The 24,341-nt window shown below is 40.6% G+C and overlaps 1 protein-coding gene across 7 annotated transcripts in view; it reads left to right on the top strand.

Annotated features, from left to right (window-relative positions):
* The window catches only part of EGF (epidermal growth factor), a 59,304-nt gene extending 35,682 nt beyond the window's left edge, over positions 1–23,622 (top strand). Inside the window, exons 14-24 of one of the 7 annotated variants that reach the window (XM_057404540.1) lie at positions 583–806; positions 3,595–3,762; positions 4,500–4,649; positions 5,097–5,246; positions 6,032–6,148; positions 6,957–7,082; positions 11,486–11,636; positions 14,086–14,250; positions 18,398–18,500; positions 21,534–21,636; positions 23,121–23,622. In XM_057404540.1, the coding sequence (XP_057260523.1) occupies positions 583–806; positions 3,595–3,762; positions 4,500–4,649; positions 5,097–5,246; positions 6,032–6,148; positions 6,957–7,082; positions 11,486–11,636; positions 14,086–14,250; positions 18,398–18,500; positions 21,534–21,636; positions 23,121–23,344 (1,681 nt within the window). In that variant the 3' untranslated portion in view covers positions 23,345–23,622. Of the gene's footprint in view, positions 1–582; positions 807–3,594; positions 3,763–4,499; positions 4,650–5,096; positions 5,247–6,031; positions 6,149–6,956; positions 7,083–9,416; positions 9,529–11,485; positions 11,637–14,085; positions 14,251–18,380; positions 18,588–21,533; positions 21,637–23,120 lie in introns of those variants that run through there. The other 6 variants (XR_008971583.1, XR_008971582.1, XM_057404541.1 and 3 more) reach the window with 6 other exon arrangements.
* The last annotated feature ends 719 nt before the right edge of the window (positions 23,623–24,341 follow it).

Here is a 24,341-nt window from a genome sequence, read left to right as displayed (position 1 = left end):
AACACCCAGGACCCTGAGAATCATGATTTTATGAAAAGAAGAAAAGAGGCTGGGCCTGATACTGGTTTATTAAAAAACAACATCAAAAACCCCACAACCATCCAACCGAGACAAATCAAAATAAACCCACAAAAAAACCCTGAGGACTTTTGATTGCTTTCCATGGGTCGCAAGTAGTTTTGGTGTCATTTGTGCATTGCTAAACCCTTGTTTAGACAAGGGGCTGGCTAATGCATCATCTTCTGTTGTCTGGGTTTGCTAAACTGCTATCAGCAGTCGTGCAGAAGACACAAAAAGCAGATATGAAGAGCTGGCAATTAGCATAAGCAGGAATTGTTGTTCAAAGGTTTTGTGCCAACAAACAGAGGGAGGATTCTTCATAAATCCCAGTGTAATCACCTGGAGTCTTATGGCAAGTGTGAAAAGATCAGCAGCCAATATATTTGCTTGAAGCATGCAATTTTTCTCATGTGCCTCAGGCCTATATTGCTCTGATCTGACCTTTCTGCTTTGAAAGAACTCCATGGAGAGGAGGACAAACATTTACTTACTGACTTCCTGTATGCATTTTGTTTTCTAAAGGAGATTATTCTGGACTGACATGGGGGTCAATCCCCGGATTGACAGCTCTTCATTAGAAGGCATTGATCGCCAGGTTATAGCCAGCACTGGTCTGGTGTGGCCCAGTGGAATAGCTCTTGACTACTTAGCTGACAAAGTGTACTGGTGTGATGCTAAGATGTCCGTGGTTGAGAGTGCAAACCTGGATGGTTCTGGTCGTCGAATTCTTGCCCAGAATGATGTAGGTGAGGCTTTGGGGTTGCTAATTACCTATTGCTGCTTGTCAGTGTGCCTGTGTGTCTGCACATGTGCATGTGAATTACCAGCTGGTGGCTGTGGTGTATATTCCATGCAACTCTCTGCTGAGATTAATGGCATCAATTAGTTCTTCATTCTGTAACCTAGCTGGCTTTAATTCATTTTAGCAAAAGAACACTTTTCTAACATTCTCTGCTTTTACTAATCAATCACTTTGCATTCTACAGACAACTTTTCTGCCTTCACAGTAAGATTTTTAAACGTGGTTCCCTTGTTCTGTGTATGGCTGTTTAGTGTAATTCAGATTTTGCTGTGTTTATTACACCAGTGAATTATACTTGCATAAGCTGGAAGAGAATTAATCTTGGCTGTTAAGGTCTTTGATCAATGAATCTGCATCTTCACAGTGTTGAACACTGAGATGGCTCTAAATACACAATAGACACTGACTGGAAAACTGATTTATGCAATATATGGTAGTTGTTATGGGTGAGATTTCTATTTGTGACAAGTAGCTTTTTTTGGAGTAAGAAAGCAGAAGTATTAACAATGAGGAACCGATGCTGTACCACATCTAAAGTAAACCATATGTGTAAGAATCTTGTACATGGCAAATTAGTTTCTGGAGAGAACAATTCCCTTTGTGCATGATATCTTTCTGGGGACAATTTTGTTGGTGTGCATACAAAACATAGCAGAATGAGGACTCTTGTCTCAGTATCATGATTACCATGGGTAAAGACTCTACACTTACTCTGTCAAGCAGCTGCTGCTCTAGTCTGTGCTCTGGGAAGGTTTACATTCATCTCCTAAGCAGATACCCTCCCACTTGTTTGAAGGGGAGCAGTGTGAAGTCTTGAAACAAGCAGTGTTCTGCAGTTCAGAAGACATCAAAAGGCCTGGGCAGAGCGACTTCCCAGCATTCCTCTCTTTTCCCCTGCTCTGCATATTCTGCTGTATGTTAACCTTGAAACTGATCTGCAAAGGAGGACCCTGAAGCCTGTTGAAAGTGTCACTGTTTTCCTCCGCAAGGAATGAGACAGTGTCTTCTGGGGAGAAAGCAAAGGAGAACAGCTAAGAGCACTGGAGAAAAACAGGGTGTGGGAAAGGAGGAGGGCTTGGAGCAGCGATACGGCTGTTTGGAAGTGGGAGAAAAGCACATCATCACCTATGTGGAAAGAAAGAGAGAAAGTGCAGAACTGTAGGGGTATGAATTTAGAAAGGCAGGAAGACTTGATATCCTGATGTTTTGCCAGCGCTGTTAGTGAAACCAGAATTCAGCTTCTGTCCTTGGACAGCTGTACACTGGAGGACAGGAAGGTGGCATCCCTTCATAGGCATTTAACATACTTTTTTTTTTTTTTATTACAGCAGCTCCCTCTAGTGCCCCTGTACCGAGAATTCACTCAGTATAGCTGCATACAAAATAGTTAAAATTATTCCTGCTCTTTCACCTGTTTTCAGCTGTAAATAAAACAGCCTATAAGAACCCACCTAAGGCAGTGAACAACACAACCATTCCTTTTGTTTAGGCAGCGAGTGCTGTTTGTACCCTTGTGGAAAGGGTATATGTGGTTATCCGTTTTCTTGGTCCTGCTATCTCTATTGATGGCACTACACTTTTGGTTTTAATCCTTAATATATTTCTAAGCTAAGACGTTAAGGAATTGCAAGTCAAAGTGGGGTGTTGTTTGTTGATAGTGCACGCTATAGATCCCAACACTGTGAGGATGGGGACAGTACCTAGATCTTGAGCTGGTTGTTCAAATTTCATGGAAAGAAAAACTAAGAACCACACTCCACCAAGCATGGTTCAGTGGAGGTAGCGAACTGCTAACAGAATAACAATATGCTCTTCAGTTTAGCAGTTGAAGACAGTGTTGTAGAATTTTTGTCATGTACAAGTGGGTTTTGCCAGTTTATTTATGATGTGTATTTAAGATATACCAATACATACTCCTTCTCCAAGGTTCCTGTTGTAATCAGTGAAAAGAGAGGAAGTAACCTGGAGGATCTACTGCATTCCATAGATTGTGTTAGCTGTTACTGTTAGTTAGTTGACTAACAGACAGTAGCTAACTAGTCCCAGCCTACTGCTGCTAGTTGGCTGGTGTGAGGAAAATTGGTTCCCCTCCTGAATATTGCACTGTGAAGAATTGGCTAGTGAATGCCTGTGCATGTTTATATATACATGTGGACTACTGTGTTGCACTTGTTTGTACTTCTGGCGCTTGCAGAGACCACACAGTGGCTTTGGGTCCTACCATCAGTGGCTATAGTGTCTGTGGCTCCCAGGCTGCCCTGTGCTGGTACACTTTTGCAGGATGATACATGCCATGAGCTCTTCTTCTTGCTGCTATGTGAAGACTGCAAAAGGAGCTGTGTACCTCAGCAACTCTGTGCTGGGCCACTTACTGGCAGAGGAGGGAGCCGCTCCACTTCTGCAAGGCTGGTTCCAATGCTGCTTCAAGAAATGATGAGTCTAAGGTAGAAGCATCTTGTGAACTTGATCTGGTTGGAGGTCACCAGCAGTATAGAGATTGTACTGAGTCAGGCAAGTGTCATAGCCTCCTCTGCTAAGAACATAAGTAACATGTTCTCATGGTCCATCGTTCAAGGACTGTTATCCCACCCCATGAGACATCAAAGTGGAGAAGTGGCTATGGCTATGCCACTGTGTTAGAGGTAGACCTGTATGCAGATACTGCTTTTGTTTACATGATTTCTTGTGTGTGTTCTACAGATGTGGAAATGAGAAATCTGATTTCTTTGTAGGCCACCCTTTTGATGTAGCAGTGTTTGAGGATCACCTTTGGTTTTCTGACTGGGCTAGGCCATCACTAATGAGGGTGGACAAGAAGACCGGCCAAAACAGGGTACGTCTTCGAGGCAGCATGCTGAGACCCTCATCAATGGTTGTAGTTCATCCTTTGGCGAAACCAGGTATACTGCAAAAATTACGCAGTCATTCCCTTCCGGCCTCCTCTTGTTCACTAATATCAGTAGAATACATGTCCCCAGGGAGAGGATTATCTTAGAAATAGGCACTTTAAAAGGCCTTGAATAGTAAGACTGGCATTTATTGAAAGCACCATCTAGGCATGTGTCCCAGGAAGGCTAACAGATCTTGTATACTTATGATCATGCACAAGAATAGATGCTGATCAATTGCCACAAGGCTAACATAGAGTTCTAATTCCTATTTGTCCTCATTTATCAGCACTCCTCACACACACAAATAATAACAAATGACACAGGGAAAGATTTTGTAAGATTTATTAGTTTTGGATCAAATAGTTTGATTTTCTGTTCGGAGCAATCTCCCTGTAAACAGAAAAATAGGCCAGGGTTGAGAGAAAGTAATTACCGGTTCCCTCTGACTTTGCAATGTTCTTTCAGGGAATGTCAGGACTCTAAATATTAAAGGATAAATAGTAAAGTAAATAAAAATAAAGAAAGTGATGTATGTATTAAATACAGAGTATGTGAATCTGCTTCCAGCCAGAGGCTAGGTGAGAATATTTATGCTTTACTATATGAATCTTTTTTTAAATTAACAAAAAAAAAATTCTAGTTTTTGTCACTCCTTATTTGTTTTCCAACTGCTTCAACTCTGCCCAGTGAAAAGGAGATGCTGACTGAAGAAGCAGCTTGTTAAGTTACCTTTTTTTCTGCATTAGGGGCAAATCCTTGCCTTTATGAGAATGGAGGCTGTGATCAGATCTGTGAAAACAATTTTGGAGTTGCCCATTGCATGTGCCATCCAGGATTTGGGAAAACTCAAGATGGAAAAGCCTGTCGTGCTCTGGATGCTTCCAACACAACAGCAGGTACATTCCTTCAGCACCAGCACAAAAGGACACTTCTCCCTCCTCCCAAAAACCTTGAGAATCCTAATAGCATTGAAAAATATTCACCTTGGTCTACATAACAAATGATGGTTTCTCTGAAGAAAGAAAACACTGGGGTGTTGTCCTGGGATAATAGTATGTTGTCTGACTGTTGTAATTTTTCCCTTGGCCCAGTATGAGATGTGTGCAGTGCTGACAAGTATTGTGAGCAGTGAGTTGCATTATTTGTCTTTTGTATTTGAGAAATGCCACCAGTGAGTGGTTTTAGGAATAATTTGAGGCCAGAAACAGGCTAGTCTGGGATGATACTTGTGTTTATTTTAAAAGAAAATAACTGTGATTATTGCAAAATTGACAAGTGATAGAAAAACAGAAAGCTCTTTCAATAGATTTAAATGGTCTGTCACTTTTTTCTTGTCTTTTTAGGACATGTCTCTGCACACAAGGAGGTAATGCCAATGGCAACACCAGAGACCTTGCTCCAGAGAACACTAACCAGTGGGATACTCAAGGATACAGACAGTGGGGAAAGGCAGAACACTGGAGTTTTCTTGATGGCTGAAATCATGGTATCAGGTAGAGTCTGATGATTGTCTTCCATTTACTGTGAGGCTCTGAACAGGTTTATAGAACAGAAAAAAATCATAGCCCTTAAAGGAAGAAAAGCTGAGTGTCAAGCCTGGGAGCATTCATGCTCTTAACCCTCCTACAAGAAGGTGGGTCTATGCAGTTATGCCGGGTAGGATGGCTTTTCGGTTTGTTTCTTTCCATGATCCTTCACTATGTCAACAGAACTTGATAACATTATCCAGGTCTAGAGAACAAATATTTCTAATTTGGGATACTTGTGAAGGTCTTTCCCTTAGATTTTATGAATATATTAAGTTACTCTGAATAAAATAGCAGCAAAATCACTGAATTCTACATATGTTTGATGACACTAGACCATTGAATTATACAGTAGGTTTTGTTTACAGTATTCAGAAACCTTGATACTAAATGATACTTTAGCTCCATCTAGACAAAGACAACCACCCTAATGATTGCATTGACTTGTCATCATTAACCTTAGAAAGCCAAGTTTCAAACTTGTATGTTCTGGTTTTCTTCTTAATTTTTTTGGTTGGTTGGTTTGGTTTTTGTTTGTTGCTTTTGGTGTTTGTTTTTGTTTTGGGGTTTTTTTTGGTGGTTGGTTTTTTTTTTGTGTTTTGTTTTTTGGCTTTGGTTTTGGTTTGGTTTGTTTTTTGGGGGGGAAAGAGGTTGGTTTGGTTTGATTTCTTTTTTTATAATCTATATATACATGCTTTGATCTGTCCACATGCATCTACTGGTGATTTTTTTTTTCTTTGTTTGTGCAATAGATCAAGATGATTGCTCAGCACTAGGATGTTATGTCAATGCAGAGTGTGTTTTGCTGGAAGATGGTGCTATGTGCCAGTGTTTGAAAGGATTTACCAGGAAGGGGAAATCATGCTATGGTAACAAAATACATTAATACAACCTTCTGAAAAATTGTTGATTGAGAGAGAGGAAGAAAATTATCTTTTCTCACATTGGCAGCTCTGCTGCATGAGCTGTCAGAGAAAGGTCAAGGGTACTGCTTGTTTTGAAAGGCATGATGAGCAGAAAGCATGTGAGAGGGAATGGTTAATTATCCCATGTTTTATTTTCACCTGAGTCATGGGTGTTAATCCTATTAACAAGTAATAACATGGATTATGAGAATAAAAGCATAATGTATCTATTTGTAAAAACTACCTAATAATAAAAAGCTCAGTCCATAGTCATGATAGTTGACGTATAATTTAGAAGTATGTAGTAAGGAATCTCTTAAAATTAGTATTCCTGATGTAATGTTTATGTGAAAGGCTGCTCTTGCTCCTTTCTAGCCCTAGAAAAAGACTAATAATCAGACAACACATTGCTGAGAGTGGTCTCTAAGTTTTTGGACTTGCATACTGTGTAAATGGAAGCACTTTGTTCTCTCACAAAGGCCAGCCCGGGATGGCATTAGAAACAGAACAATTTACCATTTAGTGTCTAAACATGGAGACTCAAAGGAGTCGATGTTGCTATGGAAAGGAGAAAAGACTGTCTTAGACTCTTCAGAACATCCCCATCAAATTTTATACCAAGAAAAACCCTTCTCTTCCCGTTTGCTTCAGGTGCATAAATGACAAGTGCCAGCATAGTCTGAGGGAGATTCATGATGTAGACTTTTCTTTTTATCGATTTACCTTATGGTTTCCTGGCCCATGTGTCCCTCCTCCCTGTTTTGTCTCACAGATATTGATGAGTGTGCCATAAATATGGACCGCTGCAATAGAAATATTTCAGTCTGTATCAATACGGAAGGGGGCTATGTTTGTAAATGCCTGGAAGGCTACACTGGAGATGGAGTCCATTGCTACGGTATGGGCATGTGTGAGAACTGTGCTGTGTCTGAAAAGCTGGGGCAGGATGAATGAGGAAATAGCATGTCTGATGATTTGTGCTAGCCTTCCATCAAGCTGTGAAGCTGTCATACAAGCCGTTCTGCTTCTGTCTGAAAAATCTGGTAGGGGCATGGATCCTAACAGTGGCTCCCCTAGACATTTATCATTTCTTATTTTCTGATTCTTTCCTTCTTGTCTCAACTGTGGCAATCTCTGCAACTGATCAATATGCAAAGCCTGTAGTTGTCAGTGGATACCTCCTTTCAGTGTTTGCACTTTTTTCAGTAGCTATAGCAGGAGAGAGGAAGAATGAAGGGGAGGAAAGAAGTGGAGGTGAAGCAGTAGAGCTTTATTGGAAATCGTTGCCATGAATATAAATGAAAGCAGATATTGAGTGTGTCATAATACTCATCAAATAATTCCAGGTCTCTTTAATAGGCATGAGGTTCAAGGTGTGACACTGACAACTTGAGTACATTTAGAGTCTTGTTAATAATCAGACCCACTGATTTTTTCCATCGAGCTCTAATGCCAGGTCTTTAGTTCATTCACTTCATTTTGTAATATTTTAATCCATTTTAGCTGCAAGTATCAAGGAACAGGAAGCTTTCTCCCCCGTATTTGACAAGCACACAGTTTGTTCAGAGCTTTATGAGAGTCTTTTCTTCTCTTGTTCTTTTCCCTTTTCTTTTTCCTTTATAACCTAATTCAAAGTTTGACCCAATTCTTACATAGTCTTTAATGGACTTTGGTTCTTTGACACTGATAAGGATGACTGAAAAATTAAGAAAAGTATCATTATATGGGCAAGGTGAAAAGTATCAGAGGCAGGAGGTTCAAGAATGCATTCTGCCTACAGTGGTCAGAAATCCAGAGCTCATATCTTTGAGGATGTTTGGAAGTGCAGACAGAAGTGACAAGCTTCTCTTGCTGTCTCAGTGTCACCTGCAAGGCATATCCCTAGGCAGCCCTGGGCTCTCACTGCCTGTCCTATATTTGCTCAGTTAGAATGATTGTGGTACCGATCACTATTATTGAAAAACAGTTCATTATCTTCCTGAAGTCCTTAAGTCCAGAATATGGTAAGATAGTTTTCACAGCGTTTTATAAACAATGCAATGTTGTTGTGATGTAAACAGAATTGAAACTAATTCTGTTTTTTTTCAAGCTTGATGACTTGACATGTAGTATAAAAAACAGAAACTGGTGATTTTATACTTCAATTTTAGACACCGGCATTGCATACACAGTGTCCAGAGATGTGTCAGAACACCCAAAGATGGTATAAGATAAGTTCATGTTGTGTTGTTGAAACCACATGCTCCAACAGTTTTGTTCCCGTATTTTTTTTCTTTTAAAATTGCTCTGAATTTACTACAGTGTTCTGGACTACAGCTTGTTTAATTTTATGGTAGAAAAGTGGTTTATGCAATAATTTCACCCAGATTGGGAGGATAGATTTGTGATTTTGTTAACCCAAAGTAAATCTGGCAAATGTATTCTGCTGACAGTTCATAAAGTGAACCAGAGGCTCCCATTCTCTGGTATGTGAACCTTTTGAAAGCCTACACCTTTGAGGAGGGTGCTTAGGCACTCAGCACCATGCATGTGCCAGCCTGGGGGATGAGTACCAGCCTGGCCAGAGCTGCCACTGTGGGCTGTGCTAGAGAAGGTGTGGAGGCAGGGTGAGAGTGTGCAACAGGCTGTGGGTGAGGGGTATGTATCAGTTTAACACAAGCGTGGAAACTCTTCTTGTACTCGGGGAGCCTCTTCACAGTAATTCAGAGACCAACTTCATTTAAGTGTTTACACAAACTGGATAAACCTGTAGTTTCTAGACCCTTTCCTTCATCTGAATTTTTTGCTTAGGCTGGACCAGGTGGGTGGTACAAGGGTGGGCAACTCTTCACTCCCAAACCTTTCTGCCGTCTTACTGCAAGAATGTCAACTGACGGTACTCTATGCTCATCTGGAGTGAAAGCTAAGACTAGCAATGCCAGGAGAATATATCTAGTACAAATTAAGTCTTCTCCTCAACTCTACTGCATTTGTTCTATGGGGAAGCCTTTCCTTCCTTCTCCCTGTGGAGAGCTTCTGCAGCAGCATAGCATGTTCCGAGAGGCTAGGGAGGCTGTGATTACTTGGCATAGGAAATATACTGATTGCTTTTCTGTTACATTTACATTTGCGTAAGGAAGGTCTTTAGTGTTTTTCTACAATGCCAGGAGTTCTCCAACGCCAGGAGTTCTTCAATGCTGCAACTGCTGCCCTTTAACTGATGCTCTGAGGCATTTCGTTCTTCTAACTGCAGACTGTTTGGGTGACAGATATTGATGAGTGCAAGACGGGGTCCCACACCTGCGGAGAGAATGCAACCTGCACAAATACAGAAGGAAACTTCACTTGCTCGTGTGCTGATGATGGCAGTTGCAGTGAGTACATGGAGTGAACAATTAAAATTAAATGGCCCTTAAGTAAGAGTTGTGATGAATTCTTATATCTGGAAATTAAGGAAACCCTCTATAGTGACAACGGGCAGCTTGTGGATCCATTTAGCATTACTTTAGGAGGCTGTTTTGGGGTGGGCTAAGGAGACCAGATTCAAGTTTAGTTTGGAAATATCTACATTAAGGTTCAATGCTAATTTTTACTGTCAAATATAATGACACATCTACCTAACAGCCTTTACAATCAACAGAAGCAAGTGTTTCCTAGAGGTAACATTTTTGGAGGTGATTTCAGTCTGTCATTTTTCAAGCTTTCTGTGCCTTCTTCCCCTTTGCAGAAGCCCAGTACAAGAACAACACATAATTTAAGTCCCATTTAATCTTCAGAATAAGTCTTTCAGATCAAGTGTCTAAATTTTCAAAAGGGCTCTGAAACTCTTTAGAAAATCTGGTTGCCATTTTAATGATGGGAGATACTAGTTTTATGATGGGAGATAATCACTATTGCCTATCTGACCCTCCTTTCAGGGCTTCAGTGTGATGGCAGCATTCCCTGAAAGCTTGGAGCTGAGTGGCTTATCATCTTACTCTCTGTCAGCCCACTTCATCAGGATGAATTTTACTCCAGATCTGGAGTAAAGATCTCCAGACAGCCGGACGATGAAATGACATTGTGATTGTCACAGATCTGGTTTTGCAGAAAACCAGAAGGAAATAATGGCTTTTTAAAGTAGAACACCTGTTAGGATCGCCATCCTCTTTTCAGTTAGTTAAACTTTCAGTAGCTTCAAGTGTCACTCAGGACACTTGAATTGATTTTAAGTGATGATGATTTTAAGTGATGCATGACTTGGAAGTAATGCCTTCTAGGTCCTTCAGCTGTAAGTCTGATTCCATGTCTTTGTGGGTTTTAACACACAATTTTAGTTATTTGCCTAATAAGCTCTTTTAGCAAGTTGAAATTTCCTTTACAGAATGCAGCCACACCTGGGGTTCAGTAAAACCATTCATCCCTTTCCACTCAGGCTTTTTGCCATGGCAGTTCTGCAAATAAAAGTTTAAAAACAAATGTCACTGAAGGTCATGTTGCAATAAAACTGGTGCGAGTCATAAAACTGATCCCATAAAATGTATGAGAGTAATAAGGCACATTTCTGCTCAACCATACTGCTAGAAATTCTTTGCTGTGTAGATATTTGATTCTGACCTATAGATTTGATGCAGCATCAAAGAAGGCAAAAAAGCACTTATTTTCTATAAGGGCATGACTGCACTGTAGGTCATTCTGTGCAAGATTTAGAGCTACCTTTAAAACTAGTTAGTCTAGATATCTATATAAATGACACTGAGTGGTTCAAAATTGGGTCACTAGAGTACCCTGCTTCCCCAGTAATGCTGTTATCTGTACCTGAGCTTGAAACTATAAAAAATGTAATCTGCAGTCACACACAGATGTAATCAAGTGGATGGCAGCAGAGTAGAAATAATTTGCATGAGATCAAGTTGCATGTGGAAGCTTCTTAGTCTAAGATCCAAATGTGTGAAATACAGTCACCCTTCACCTGTACATATGACTCTGGTACTTTGTGCATGGTAAAGATTTACCATACCCTAAAGCTGCACCTTAAATATCATTTGAGCCTAACTAACTAGACAGTCAGCGAAGTTTTTCCTCAGAGCTGTACTCACACATCTTAGACAGAATGCAGCCAACCTCTATAAGTCTTTCATTGCAAATCTAGAATCAAGCATATTTAGTATTTTGATCTTAAGTTCTGCATGATTAAATTCGATAAACAACATAAGCAAAGGAGTAAAACACAAGTGATTGATCAAAATTAGAGATTTTTGCCTACTTTCCTTAAAGTTCTGGAACTCTTTCATAAGATGCTGCCAAAAGTTTGAGATACACTTGTGAAATCCTGTGTTTCAGAAGCTACTTTCACCCCCACTGATGTCAGCAATGAATATTCTACAGTCCCCATGCAAGGTGATATTGTAGGATGCCCTCCTTCATACGAGTCATACTGTCTCCATGGTGGAGTGTGCAATTATGTTTCTGATCTACAAGACTATGCTTGCAAGTAAGTACAGAAATTTGTATTGTCTGTGCTGATGAATGATACTGTTAGGGCTCAGTTGAGTGCAGAGAGTGAAGTGTTTGTCCGTAAATTACCTGTTCATCACTCATGGTAGGAATTATCATCAGACTCTGCTCTTTTCTGTTAATGATCAATCCATTCGCACTCATTGCAATATTAATAATAGGATTGGATTTGTCCCCTAAGCACTCGATTCTTTGCTTTGGAAATGTGAGATAAGTTGTGAAATGACTTAGAGCTCATGACTTTATGAATGAGGTGATTGCTCTCTCTCCTGTGTAATGATGACTTATACCTCCTTGTTGGCCCTGCTGCTCATGTGTTCATCCAGCTGTTCATCCCAGCAGTCACTGGGATGGAAAAGGACCTTTGAGACTCTGTCTTGTCTTCTCTAACTGGGACCAGAGAGGAAAAGTCTGGTGTCAACATCTTCCCTTACAGTTTGAAGAGTCTTGGTTCCTGGCAGAAAAGGTACCACATGATGGTCCTCTTAAGAACAAGGAGAGTAGCAATAAGACTTCAAAAATGAGACCTCCTTCCTCCTGTCAATATTTTTGTGAAGCCTCATTCGTTCTTCCCCAAATGCAGTTACTGGTAAAAGCAAACAGAATCTCATATCTTCAGAAGTCACCCTTGGCCTGGTCAGTGTGACAGCAAAGTGTCATGGGGTAATCATTTCTTCAAAACCATTAGGGCTGGTGTTTAATTGTGTAACTTGATTGTATTTGACTCTGTGCTATATCTTTCTTTAAAATCAAGCATAAAAGTAATTACAGTGGGACAAATCCAATGCCTGTCCCCTCCCCTGGGGTCTCACCTGGTTAGCGAGGACCTGTGCAGGGGATGAATACTGTTTGATTATAGGAGAATCTCCCTCTGTGTCTCAGAAACTTGAATGGCCCTTGTATAACCCTGGAGTAAGGAGAGCAAACTGTTGCTGATGTGTTTCTCTGATCCACCGTTCCCCCTGATCTTCCTTGTACTGCAGTGCAGGAACCTCTGTACCAGGCAATTCCTGCAGGCACTGCAAATCCTAGTCTTCCTTATTTTTAAATATAATTGGTCTCCCCTACCTACAGAACTCTGTACCAGCAGGAATATGAAAAGAATGTTATGATTTTGTGTACATACATGGGAATGAAGTGGGTGTATTTTGCTGTGGATTCCTAAACTCAGCAAAACCCTTGGGGAAAGTCATTACAGGAGATGGACTCAGGGTCGTCTCTGGTATTTGCTAGAGATTTTTAGTGTCAATTTTAGAGGAATTGAAAACTTTTCACTCCTCATTGAGTTTCTCCTACTGAAGCTAAAGAGACTAAACTGCAGAACTTTCAAACTGGATCACATCTCTCTTCTTTTATTTGCTACGTGTTAGTGCATAATAAGACTCTAAATGTATGTATTCCTTAGCCGTGGAAATGCAAGCCCTGTAAAAAGCTAAGGAGCAGTCGTGTTTAGCCATCTTGAGAGACGGGATTTGCGTGCGGACCTTGCTGAATTCTCGCAATGCTGAATTCTCACTAGATGGCAGCATTCATTCACGTAGGCTGTAGTAGGTTAAATACTAAAAAGAAGTCATGGAGAAATGTTACCCACCAAAAATCACATACCAAATGTGATTTGTATTTTAATTAATTAAAGCTCATACACTACAAGCTAATCTTCTATTTTTTTTGGAATTTATTGTGATCTTACATTAAAAAAATTATCATTTTTCTGCCTTCCAACATATATGTATTCTGACTTGCGGCAGAATGAGTGCTTGTGCCTGATTTAATAATGAATGCTGATACAGTGTTTCAGAACATTAGGTAAAAGTTGCTGCAGGTCAAATCCTGCTTCTTTTGCTCATTTGATTTACTCTTTCGACTTGAATAAAACTACACTGATAATTGGGAGAAGGATTTGAGCTTATTTTGCAGAGAATCATAGAATTATAGAATAGTTAGGGTTGGAAAGGACCTTAAGATCATCTAGTTCCAACCTCCCTGCCATGGGCAGGGACACCTCACACTTAAACCATCTCACCCAAGGCCATGAGGGTGAGGGATGTTGGGGAGGGACTCTTCATTAGGGACTGTAGTGACAGGACTGCTGCTGGAAACAGATAAATGGAAAAAACTTAGGGAAACACTAATCACTAGTTATTTTCTTCTACTATTTACCTATTGCAATCTGAAAATTATAATCTCTCTGTATAATTCTATAGGTGATTCAATAACATTGCATTAAAAGAAGTCTTTTAACATCGAATTCTACAGGTTTTGACAGCCATTCTTTTAAAGTGATTTAGTCTTCACTACTACTAAATTCAACCAGGCATTTCTCTAATGGTTGCCGATGCTAAATCAATACACAAAGTGACTGAAGTGATGATCTGCGTTTTTTCATCTGCCACCAGTTACAAAGCCTGCTTACTTCCCTTTGGCAGCTGTGTGACAGGTTATGTTGGGGAGCGGTGCCAGTTCAGCGACCTGGAGTGGTGGGAGCAGCAGCATGCCGAGCGGGTGAAGATGCGGAATATCACCATCACCGTGTGCATAACAGGGCTGGTCCTCCTGCTCCTGCTGGGCTTCCTGGCTGCCTACTGCTACAGGTAGTGCTTCCAAACATGCCGTGAATGTGTGCCACAGGGACTGAGGTGCTGCTGAGTTTCACAGGGGGCTCGTGGTGAAGAACGTGAGCTGCTCCTCAGCTGGTGGAAATCGCCATATCATCCTACTCTTTTGCTTGTCAATAATTGGATCTATGAATAATGCAGAAAGATCTGGCATATATCTTGCCTACAATACTCACACTGGTGTTAGTGAGTGACATGTCTGGGGAGAAGAAGAACAGATCTTATTAGGTTTGAAGAGAAGGAGTAATTTGTATTGATGAGAGAATTCAGGAGCATGCTATTTACTTCTTGTTTGATTTCCCTTAAGAGCTCTAGATGTCTGGAATTGTCATGGCAGGGTTTGGCTCTTCTCTGCTAGCTATCCTGCTAGTTTTGTTTTGCTTCCTTTTCAGTGTAGTGTTACACCAGAAATTGTCCTTGCCATAGAGAAAAGCAGCATACTAACCTTCCAATACCAAGCTTCCACGTGATGCCTCCAGCAATGAACGTGAAAGTAGTTTTCCTTGCAGTAGAAAGAATAAAATCAGGGTTGTGAGCCTAAAGCACATCTGTTGTAAAAGTACTCCCTGACATTTTCCATGGCTGTAATGAATTGTGCAGGTTTGGGATTCTTTTAATGGCAAAAAAGAACCCCTGCAGTCACTATTTGAGAACCCAGTCTCATGTTAAATTAAATGTCATCCATGTCCCTTAGACTGGAAAGTACTCAGCATTTAATAAGTTAGAGTCTTTTGGCCATGACCTTGGCAAATAACTGTTCTTAGAAGCTCTTGTTTAAATGCATATTTATATTTTCAAGTAAACAAATAAAAAGCCAGACAGCAGCCAAATCAAGAGTCTTCTACTGAATCATAGAATCATAGAATTGTTAGGGCTGGAAAGGACCTTAAGATCATCTAGTTCCAACCCCCCTGCCATGGGCAGGGACACCTCACACTAAACCATCTCACCCAAGGCCTCGTTCAACCTGGCCTTGAACACTGCCAGGGATGGAGCATTCACAACCTCCCTGGGCAACCCATTTCAGTGCCTCACCACCCTAACAGGAAAGAATTAACTTCTTATATCCAGTCTAAACTTCCCCTGTTTAAGTTTTAACCCGTTACCCCTTGTCCTGTCACTACAGCTCCCAATGAAGAGTCCCTCCCCAACATCCTTATAGGCCCCCTTCAGGCCCTGGAAGGCTGCTATGAGGCCTCCATGCAGCCTTCTCTTCTCCAGGCTGAACAGCCCCAACTTCCTCAGCCTGTCTTCATCCTCGTGTCCTCCTCTGGACTTGTTCCAACAGTTCCATGTCCTTTTTATATTGAGGACACCAGAACTGCACACAATACTCCAGGTGAGGTCTCACAAGAGCAGAGTAGAGGGGCAGGATCACCTCCTTCGACCTGCTGGTCACGCTCCTTTCGATGCAGCCCAGGATACGGTTGGCTTTCTGGGCTGCAAGCGCACACTGAAGCCGGCTCATGTTCATTTTCTCATAGACCAGCACCCCCAAGCCTTTCTCCACAGGGCTGTTCTGAAACTCTTCTCTGCCTGCCCTTCATGTGCAGGGGTTTTGTTTGTTGTTTAAGCTAATTTTAAAATTAGACTGTCCTAGGCACAAAAAGTTAAGTTACAAAAGAAGTTAAATATGGAAGCCAATATTTTTCTGTTCTTATTTAGCGGTTCCTAGGATATTTAGTCTATAAAGTAAAGAAGCTGCCAAATTTCTTATTTTCTATTAACTACTGGTATGGGTCTGGAATTAAAGCTAAGTTCAAACTGGTTTGTTCTCACGACCTGGGATTCAGAAGCTAATCAATGCAATGATACATATAGAATAGACAAATCATGAGATTATTTTATTTCCCGTATATATCATATAAACATATGTCATGAAAAATAGTCAGAATGTGGCTGGATTTTTGGTGTGAAGGTATTCTTTCTCTTCTGTTGCTCTCTCTTTTGTCATTTCTCTCTGATTTACCTTTCTTTCTTGCCAAATGCTTTTGATCAATATAACTATTTATCTCAACAACAAGTTTTCAATTACATGCTTGACTGAGTTTGTACTGCAGCTGTTACTAGCATAACTAGATCAAAATGAAAACACTGACCAAAAATCCCTATTTAACTGGGGTCTAAAAACCAGCATTTGATTTGAAATTGCTATGCAGCTTTTTCACGTAATCTACTGTATTTTGAAAAGTGCTTGTTAAGTCTGTAATAGTCCTGCTCCTCCCCCTGTAAAATAGAGATGCCTATCTATCTCATTTTAATTGGAGGAAATGAAGTTGGAGATCTACACCTGCCAGTTAGAAAAATGTGTGAACTGGAGGCCAAGAATAAAAGTATTGGGTTAGTTTCTCAATGACTGAAACCTGCTGAAGATCATTGTGTTAATCTTAATGTTAGGTTAATGTAGTCTGACAAGTATGTAGTATGTCATTTCCTGTCTTTGGGATTCAAGAAAACAGGTCTTTTCCAACAACAGCAAAAAGACCCCAACAACACTGAATCACAGCTTTAAACAATCTCTTCATCCCAATTGGCCTCGGCCATGAAGAAAAGGGTAGGATTGGGAATGAGAAATTCTTGGCCTCTTCTCCATGCTTGGTCAACTAAATTTCACTGCGTTGTCTGCTTGTGCTCAGTTGCACATGAAGACTCCCATGCCCGCCAAGTCCATCTGGCATCTGTTACTCTGCATGCTATATAGTAAGATGTAGAATTAGTGATCCTCTTGAGCAGGGCATCCAGCTGGACACTGTGCCTGTATGTGAGATCTGTGCAATGGATTTTAGGACTCTTAAGTAACAGGCTTGAGTTTCATCAGCACTATGAGCTGCAATGCAGAATGGGCACATCCGAGTGACAAAACATGAACAGCAGCCTTGCCATTGTGTCAGGAAAATTCAAAATGGACTAATTTCCCAGCCGTCTGTTCTGTGGGTATATCCTCAGATCTGGCACCTGTTTATATTTATATGAGCAGTCCCAGTCTTATCCTTTACTGGAGGCAATAGGAAGATGTAGAGAATCTAGTGAGAAAATCCATGATGGAGATAGACAGATTTTTCTCATTTATAGCAAAAAGCAAATTTTCTTTACATTGTATTGTCATGGCGGGAACAACATACAGTAATTGCAACACATGTATTTTCCCAGTCAGTATGTGAATGTGATGCAAAAATAAAAATTCCTATTTTCTTAGATACATGTTTACTAAATTTAATTTCAAATAGATCAAATAAAGGAATTTTACAACTTGAGATTTCTGGAATTTGAAGAGTGTAACATTAATTTTATTAGTTGATGTCTAGGAGAAGAAAAAAACATGTATGTAAAGTCAGTATAAATGCACTTACTTGAGGCTCAACCAGTGTAAATGAGCTCTTTTTCTTAGGACCATGTTTTCTAAGTTAGGGGCTGTATGGGCTTTTAATAGTGCCTTACAAGCAATTGCTGTTTAACTGCAAAACCACCATTTTTTGAATGTATGGAACTAGCTACTTAGGGCTGATTATCTGTTTCCTTTTCCAATTCCACGTTGTCCTCTTGGCTTTTTTTCCCCTTGAGTTAATTCTGTTGGTCATACTTTTTCCTGGAAATGTCTAAATTCCAAGTTTTTGTGGCTTTCAGTTCGTTTATTATATAGAAATTTCTGATTTTTTTTTTTCATAAATGTTGCAGATGAATGGCAGAAATGACTTTCATAATTGTAGCTATCAATGGTGTACAAAAATAAAGTCATTTTTATTTCTGGGCTTCACTCACAATGTTCGTTGGGTGGGCTGAAACCTAAATCTTTATAAGAGGGATATATTAAAAATAGCATAATATAAGAAAAAAGAAGGGGATAGTTAAAATTATGAGGCCTAATTTTTTTTTCTAATAAATGACCCTTTACAGATGGCACATTACAGCAAACATTTGTTCACTTCTTACTGACTTCTGTTTCTGACAAGCTGCTTGTTTTAACCACTGTGCAGTAATTGACAGTAATACACCCTTCCAAACCAATGAAAGAAAACGAATTATATGCCCCTTCTGTAAATACCCATAGCATAATGTGTGAAAGGAAGCAGCATCTGTTCCTCCCAAAGCAAAATAATTTGTTTCAGCTTTTGTTCTGTTGCAGAAGTCAAAACTTGTATAGGAAGAATCTCTATGCAGAAGCGATAAGAGAAGCCAGCAGCCGTGCTGACAATGAGAACGTGACACCTACTAGCAACAAGTCTCGGGTAACTATATTAATGTGGGGTGGTGAGGGAAGCAGGAAGGATCAAAGAGTGTTAGGGATCCACTTGAGATTATCCATCAAATAATTCACATCTTAAATATATTAAATAACTGCTAGAGTCATCAAGTGCTTTGCTGTGAACCCTAGTTCATCTTACCTCATTGTTATCCCTCAAAGTTCACAGCTGCCTGGATGTATTGCAACCATTATCCAGTGTTATTGTTAGCTTTGAAAACAACAGTTGGGGAACTGTGTTCTAAATTAAGGAAATGGCAATGTGATGACATGGCATATCACAGAGTTATTTTCACAGGAAAGCATGCCCTCTGTAAAAAAGGCTTCTTGGAAGTCAAGTATGTGCTCCACGAGATGTTGAACTTTATTTTGGGGGCTGATGAAATTAGATGTTTTTGTATTAGAGGCTACTACCTTGTAAAGAGAAACAACCAGAATGTTATTGGGCAATTTGGAAGGGAATATAAAATACTAATTTTGCACTGGTGTAGATAGAATTGCCATCATGATCTGTTTGTACTGGCCTGTTTCTGTCGTTGTTTTTGAAGTTGCATCAGAGAATTTGGCCCCATCAGATCTGATCTAAGGACCTGATTCTCACTGGTATTAAAATGAAATTACACTACTGGGTGGACTGCAATTGAAATGTGCAAAAGTGATGTACCTGGCATCTGCGCCGTGTCTGAGACTCCTTTCTCAGAAAGGCATGACTTACCCTGAGAGCTTGTCTGCACACACATATCATTCAGCTCTGAATAAGCTGCTATAATGCAGGTATCACCATACTTATTCAGGTAGCATCACATTAGCTAAGCACCATGGACTCTTCAACGCCCATGGTTTAGATTGCCTGGCAGGATTTGTTAGTGCATAGGCCCTGAAACAAACTATCAAACACATATTGAGCGTGCTGAATTTACTTGACCCTGGTTAGGATATATTGCTCCTTAGCTGGTCAACAGCATGCTCTTGTGGACCTTTTACTACCAACAGAGCTCCTCCAAGTATTAGTCAGCAAATGTGCTGAATTGTGGCAATGCCATCATTCGTTCACAGCAGAGACAAAAAGCACAGTTTACAAAATGTCTGAGACTAGGAAAATCAGAAACATTTGTTGGGAATGAGAACAGCTTGTTGCCTAGGAGCTCTGCTCTAGGAGGCCTGCAGAACATCAGCTCTGTCCCACCTGCTGTTGTCCTCCCAGTTAATAATAGTGGTCAATGACATTTTTGCTGAACATAGGAGTAATTAAGCAGCTAAGCAATGGACTGAATCAACAAAAATCCAACTTATTCATCTCTTACACACTTGTGTTAAATTTCACCATGAATTCTTGCACTGGGAGACATTAAATACATTAATGATGTAATTTATTGCAAATGGCTTGTTGCAGGATGGCAGAAGAAACCACCAACCCTTTGCTAATTGCTGCTGCTTACACAGTAATGGATTCCTGGGGTTTCATGAATGTGATTTTCTCTGTGCTGATGTAGCCATTGAGTGTTAAGTTCACTGGGACTTCACACATGCATGCGCTAAGAATAGAAACTGTTGAGTTGCCAAAAAGCAGCAGGAAGTTATCCATTTCTACTGTTCATTTCAAATGCATTACTGGGGGGCTTTATGTATAAAAAGGAGATTATACTACATCAGGGATAGAAAACTCTATAGCTCCTCAACTTTTAAGGCACTGAAATAGGTTTTTGGGTGCTGTTGATTTACCCAGCATCAATAATCCTAATGAAGGACTTTGTACGGGGACTGGATGGTGTGTGACTTTAAAAAGCTCATGCAACTCACTCATTCTGTAGCCCACAGTGCTACTGCTCATTTGTGAGGCTGGGGTGAGGGGGTGCAAAGACTTCCTTGTTCTTGCCCATCTAGGCTCATGTAGTGGGTAACGAGCTTTTATGCTATTACACATATCAAATGCTAGGTATTGCGACACTGAAACTATACCTATAAATTGTCCAAGTGTCATTCACTTTTTCCTTTACTCCTTTCAGATGAGACTACGTTTAGCTAAGGGTATCCCTGGGTATTTTTTCACATTCATATTAGAGTTCCATAAGCCAGGCTAGGTTTGTCTTACAGAGATGTAATTCTTGGTAAACTTCTGCACTTGTTTGAATTTTATTGCTGTTCTGAGACGTTTCACCCAGCAAGTGTTCTGTTTTGCATAGGCAAAGATATTTTGCAGAACTGTGTGTAGCTGAATCTCCTCCCAGGGTCTGTCACATGTGGGTTAGCAGCTGTAAGACTACAGGTTTTATGTAAATGAACTGAAGCCTAAGTAGTCACACCTGCTGCCTCTGTGATCTATCCACATAAATCCACCAATTACCCACCTGGACCTCTGAATCTGTCAGTCCTTCTGCTGGAACATCTTATTTACAGATGCTTTCTGTTCTTCCATGTCTCTGCTCTTTCAACATCGCCTTTTCCCCTCTATACTATTTCAGCACAGTGCCTCACATTTCTTTCCTCTGCCTCTGAGTTTTTTCTGTTTTCCTCCTGGTCTCTTCAGCCTGATCCCCCAGAGGGTCCCATCTTCTGCTTCTGAGGCATCGCTTCCACTGTCACCATTGGGTGATGGCATCGCACCCCCTAGGTGGTGCCGAGCACCAGAAAGCGTTTTCTTCCCTGTGCCTGACGGGGTTTCTTGCTGTCTGATTGCAGGTCTCTAACACATTAAAAGCAGTCCTCAGTACTATGGAGAGGGTTGGTTTTCATGAACTTTTGCTCTTGCTTCTGGAAAGGTTGATTTGCAAGGCAAGAAAGTGGGTTGTTCTCTTCACTAGACTGCGACTGTGTACTTCCCAAAGAAAGACTGGGTCTGTCATCAACTCAAATGTTTAATTATCTGCAGGGGAAGGGTCATTCCAAAAGCCAGGGTGACCTTTTTCCCCCTGCTGTGGTTAGTGTGTGGACCTTCTAGTTTGCCTCTTGGGTTTCAGAAAACCAGTTCATTTTATATTATTTAGGCTCTGTATTTTGTGCATATTGTATGCATTTGCAGTTTGCGGTTGTTAAGGAGTGTAACAGTTCTCTGGAGACTAAAGCGGTTGATCTAATTGAGTGTGAGACAGCAGATCCTCATCCTGCCTGTCCTTCAGAATATGGTGAGTAGGATTTCCTTCCTTATTAGATCTCTCTTCAACTTAGTACCAGCAGGAGCAGGGACTGATAGAAGAGACAGCAAAATCAAAACTATATTTCTAGCCTGTTTAAAGCTGCTGTGCACAGCAGAAACCATGTTTATATTGCTGTGAAGAGGCCATTCAATCCTTCATTTTGCAGATTATTCATGAGAAATTACAACAGTGCTTTCACACTCATAAGATGCCAGATGCTTCTAGGGATAGTAATAATATATTTTTGCACTTATACAGGACTTCACAGGTTTGCTTCATAGCAAGTTGTGCCCATCATACTGACGTACATCTGTGGAATGACATACTTTGATAGTCCTTATTCATTCAGGCAGGATTACTGAGATGGTGTGAAGAATACAGGTCTGCCCAGAAACCTTTTGCCCTGCAGCAGCAACTACATTTTTGCTTTTTGTGTTAAACGAGATGTTTGTCTGCTTAGGCATTGTTTGGTGTTTAAACAAGGGTGAGATGAATAACAGAGATGTGTCACCCATCCCTGGTGCAAAGGCACCAGGCAGCACAAAGGCACACAACAGACTTCCATGGTCCACAGGTTACCTGCTGGACCACCCTGAGTTTTAGGAAATGCTGCCTTATAGATGGCAACTGAATCTCCTAATTGCTCAGATCATGAGAACAAATGAAGACTGATATCCTTAAACATGTGTCTTATTTACCACATATACTTCCCAGCTACAGAAGTCAGGAACTAGAGAACCTGGTTTGTATCAGTCACTTAAAAACATGCAAAGGTAAAAGTTCGAGGATACTCAAATGGACAGGCATCTTGCAAGATATTTAAAATTGCTCATCCTTAGAAGTCACTTTATTCATCAGTAGAAAATATGCCTCACATTTACTTGGTTGGGCTAATATTGTGAATGTGTAGAACTGTATTGTCCAGTGAAGGAAGCCTGATGTTTCCCGTTAGGAAGCTCTGTTTTCATTTATAGTTTTATCAGATGCAGCTATTGGAACAGGAATTTCTCATGACAGGTGTCCAATTTTTTTCCTAACTGAAAATTAGAAAAGTGTTTCAATCATGTTAGACTCAAGACTAATAAAGAATCTGATGCCTTTTCTAACATGTTAAAGAAAGTTCTTACACCATACCAGTGAATAATTCTAAGATCTTCAGACTTTGGAGCAGTGGCTTTAATTTTGCCAGGCAGGTAAGTCCTCTTGTGACAGGCATGCTTTTTCCTGTTCTTAGGTATTAAAACATTTAAACATGAAATTTGTGCAGGGCATTTCTGAAAATCTTGTGTAAGATCTTGACTTTGCCTGGTTTTTTGTTCTTTTGACATGAATTGGTTTTGTAATTGTCGGAATACTATCCTGTGTTTCCTTTCATAGATTTCCTCTTTCAAAGCTGTTATTAGCTTTTTTTTAGCTTAGTTGTTGTGGAGCTTCTCAAATGGCTTTCAGTAATACATACGCATTTTCTCCAGTGGAAGAACAGCCTATAACATATAACAAAGCAGCGGAGACTTTGGCAGAAGAGGAGAAAGAACAAGGTTGTCACCAAGAGGTTCCTGTTGGTGAGAAATCATATCAAACCATGGGAGCAGAAAAGGACCCTCCTCAGGCTCCCTGGAGCATCCACCCGAAGCCGCTGCTGGAAAGGGACCACCGTGAGCTTGCTGCAGCAAGCCTACTGATGCAGCCAGACTAGAAGCAGCCTGGGTCTGAGCAGGAAAAGGAGGAAAGATGAAGCCAATAGAGAATGGAAACTCATTCAACACTGAAGCAGCCCCTTTTTTGTTCAAATCTGCTTTAGGAAAAAAGCAAACGACAGCCCACAAATCAAAACAGAACAGAGGAGTCCTTACCACTCCTTCCCTGTCATCTCTGCTTGGAAGAATTACTGTGAGCAATGTATTAACAATGAGTAGCCTATTAATTATCACTTTAAGGGTCGCTGCTGCTAACTTCATTAGCTGCCTGCTACAAGGACACAGGGGAAAACTGACAAGTGGGTGATTTTTCAGAGTATTTTCTAGTGGCGTTGGTTGCAAACAGTGGTCTCTGCATGTATGCAGACTCCAGAAATTGCCTAGATAATGGTCCACAAGGACAACTGCAGAGAAACTGGAATGGAAGATTGTGCAGGAAAATGAGTTAAGAATCTTTATTACAGTATTGTTCATGGACACTATAAGCCTCTTCCAGTTCTGCCTTCAGGCCAGAGTAACTTCTTGGACTTCACCAGAGATATTCTTGGATCTTCTTCTCTAAGTGAGCACCAAATGCGATCTTGCATTTCTCAGGTTTGATGGGCTGGAGGATTGTTTGTGAGCATATGGTGTTAACTATGCTCATGTCTATGAAGTGAGAGGTAGTATTTGAGGGGAAAGGTGTTTCTTCCATTCAGTTTTCCAGCCTACACTGGTTCTTCAGAGCGTTTCAGGATTGTTTCTGGACTGAGGCTGTGGGTCTGAGTCTGCTTTCAGCCCCGCAAGGAGGCATGTGCTGGAACTGTCCTCACAGAAGTCTGTCTGGCAGCCAAACCTGGTACATTATATAATAGGACTTAGTGTGGGGAAAGACATCCAGCCAGTTGCTGGTCTGACAGAACAGGAAGAGTGGGGCAAACAGAAAAACACCTCAGTTTGGACTGACTTCCATCTAGCTGTTTTGTGCTGCCGGATAAAATCTATGGGAATAATTGT

This window comes from Pezoporus wallicus, unplaced genomic scaffold (assembly GCF_028554395.1).
Source record: "Pezoporus wallicus isolate ANWC-B61680 ecotype Strahan unplaced genomic scaffold, APGP_CSIRO_Pwel_v1 contig_1583, whole genome shotgun sequence".
Taxonomy (NCBI): domain Eukaryota; kingdom Metazoa; phylum Chordata; class Aves; order Psittaciformes; family Psittacidae; genus Pezoporus; species Pezoporus wallicus.
The sequence above is the reverse complement of the archived record's forward strand: the minus strand, read 5'-3'. Positions and strand labels throughout refer to the sequence as shown.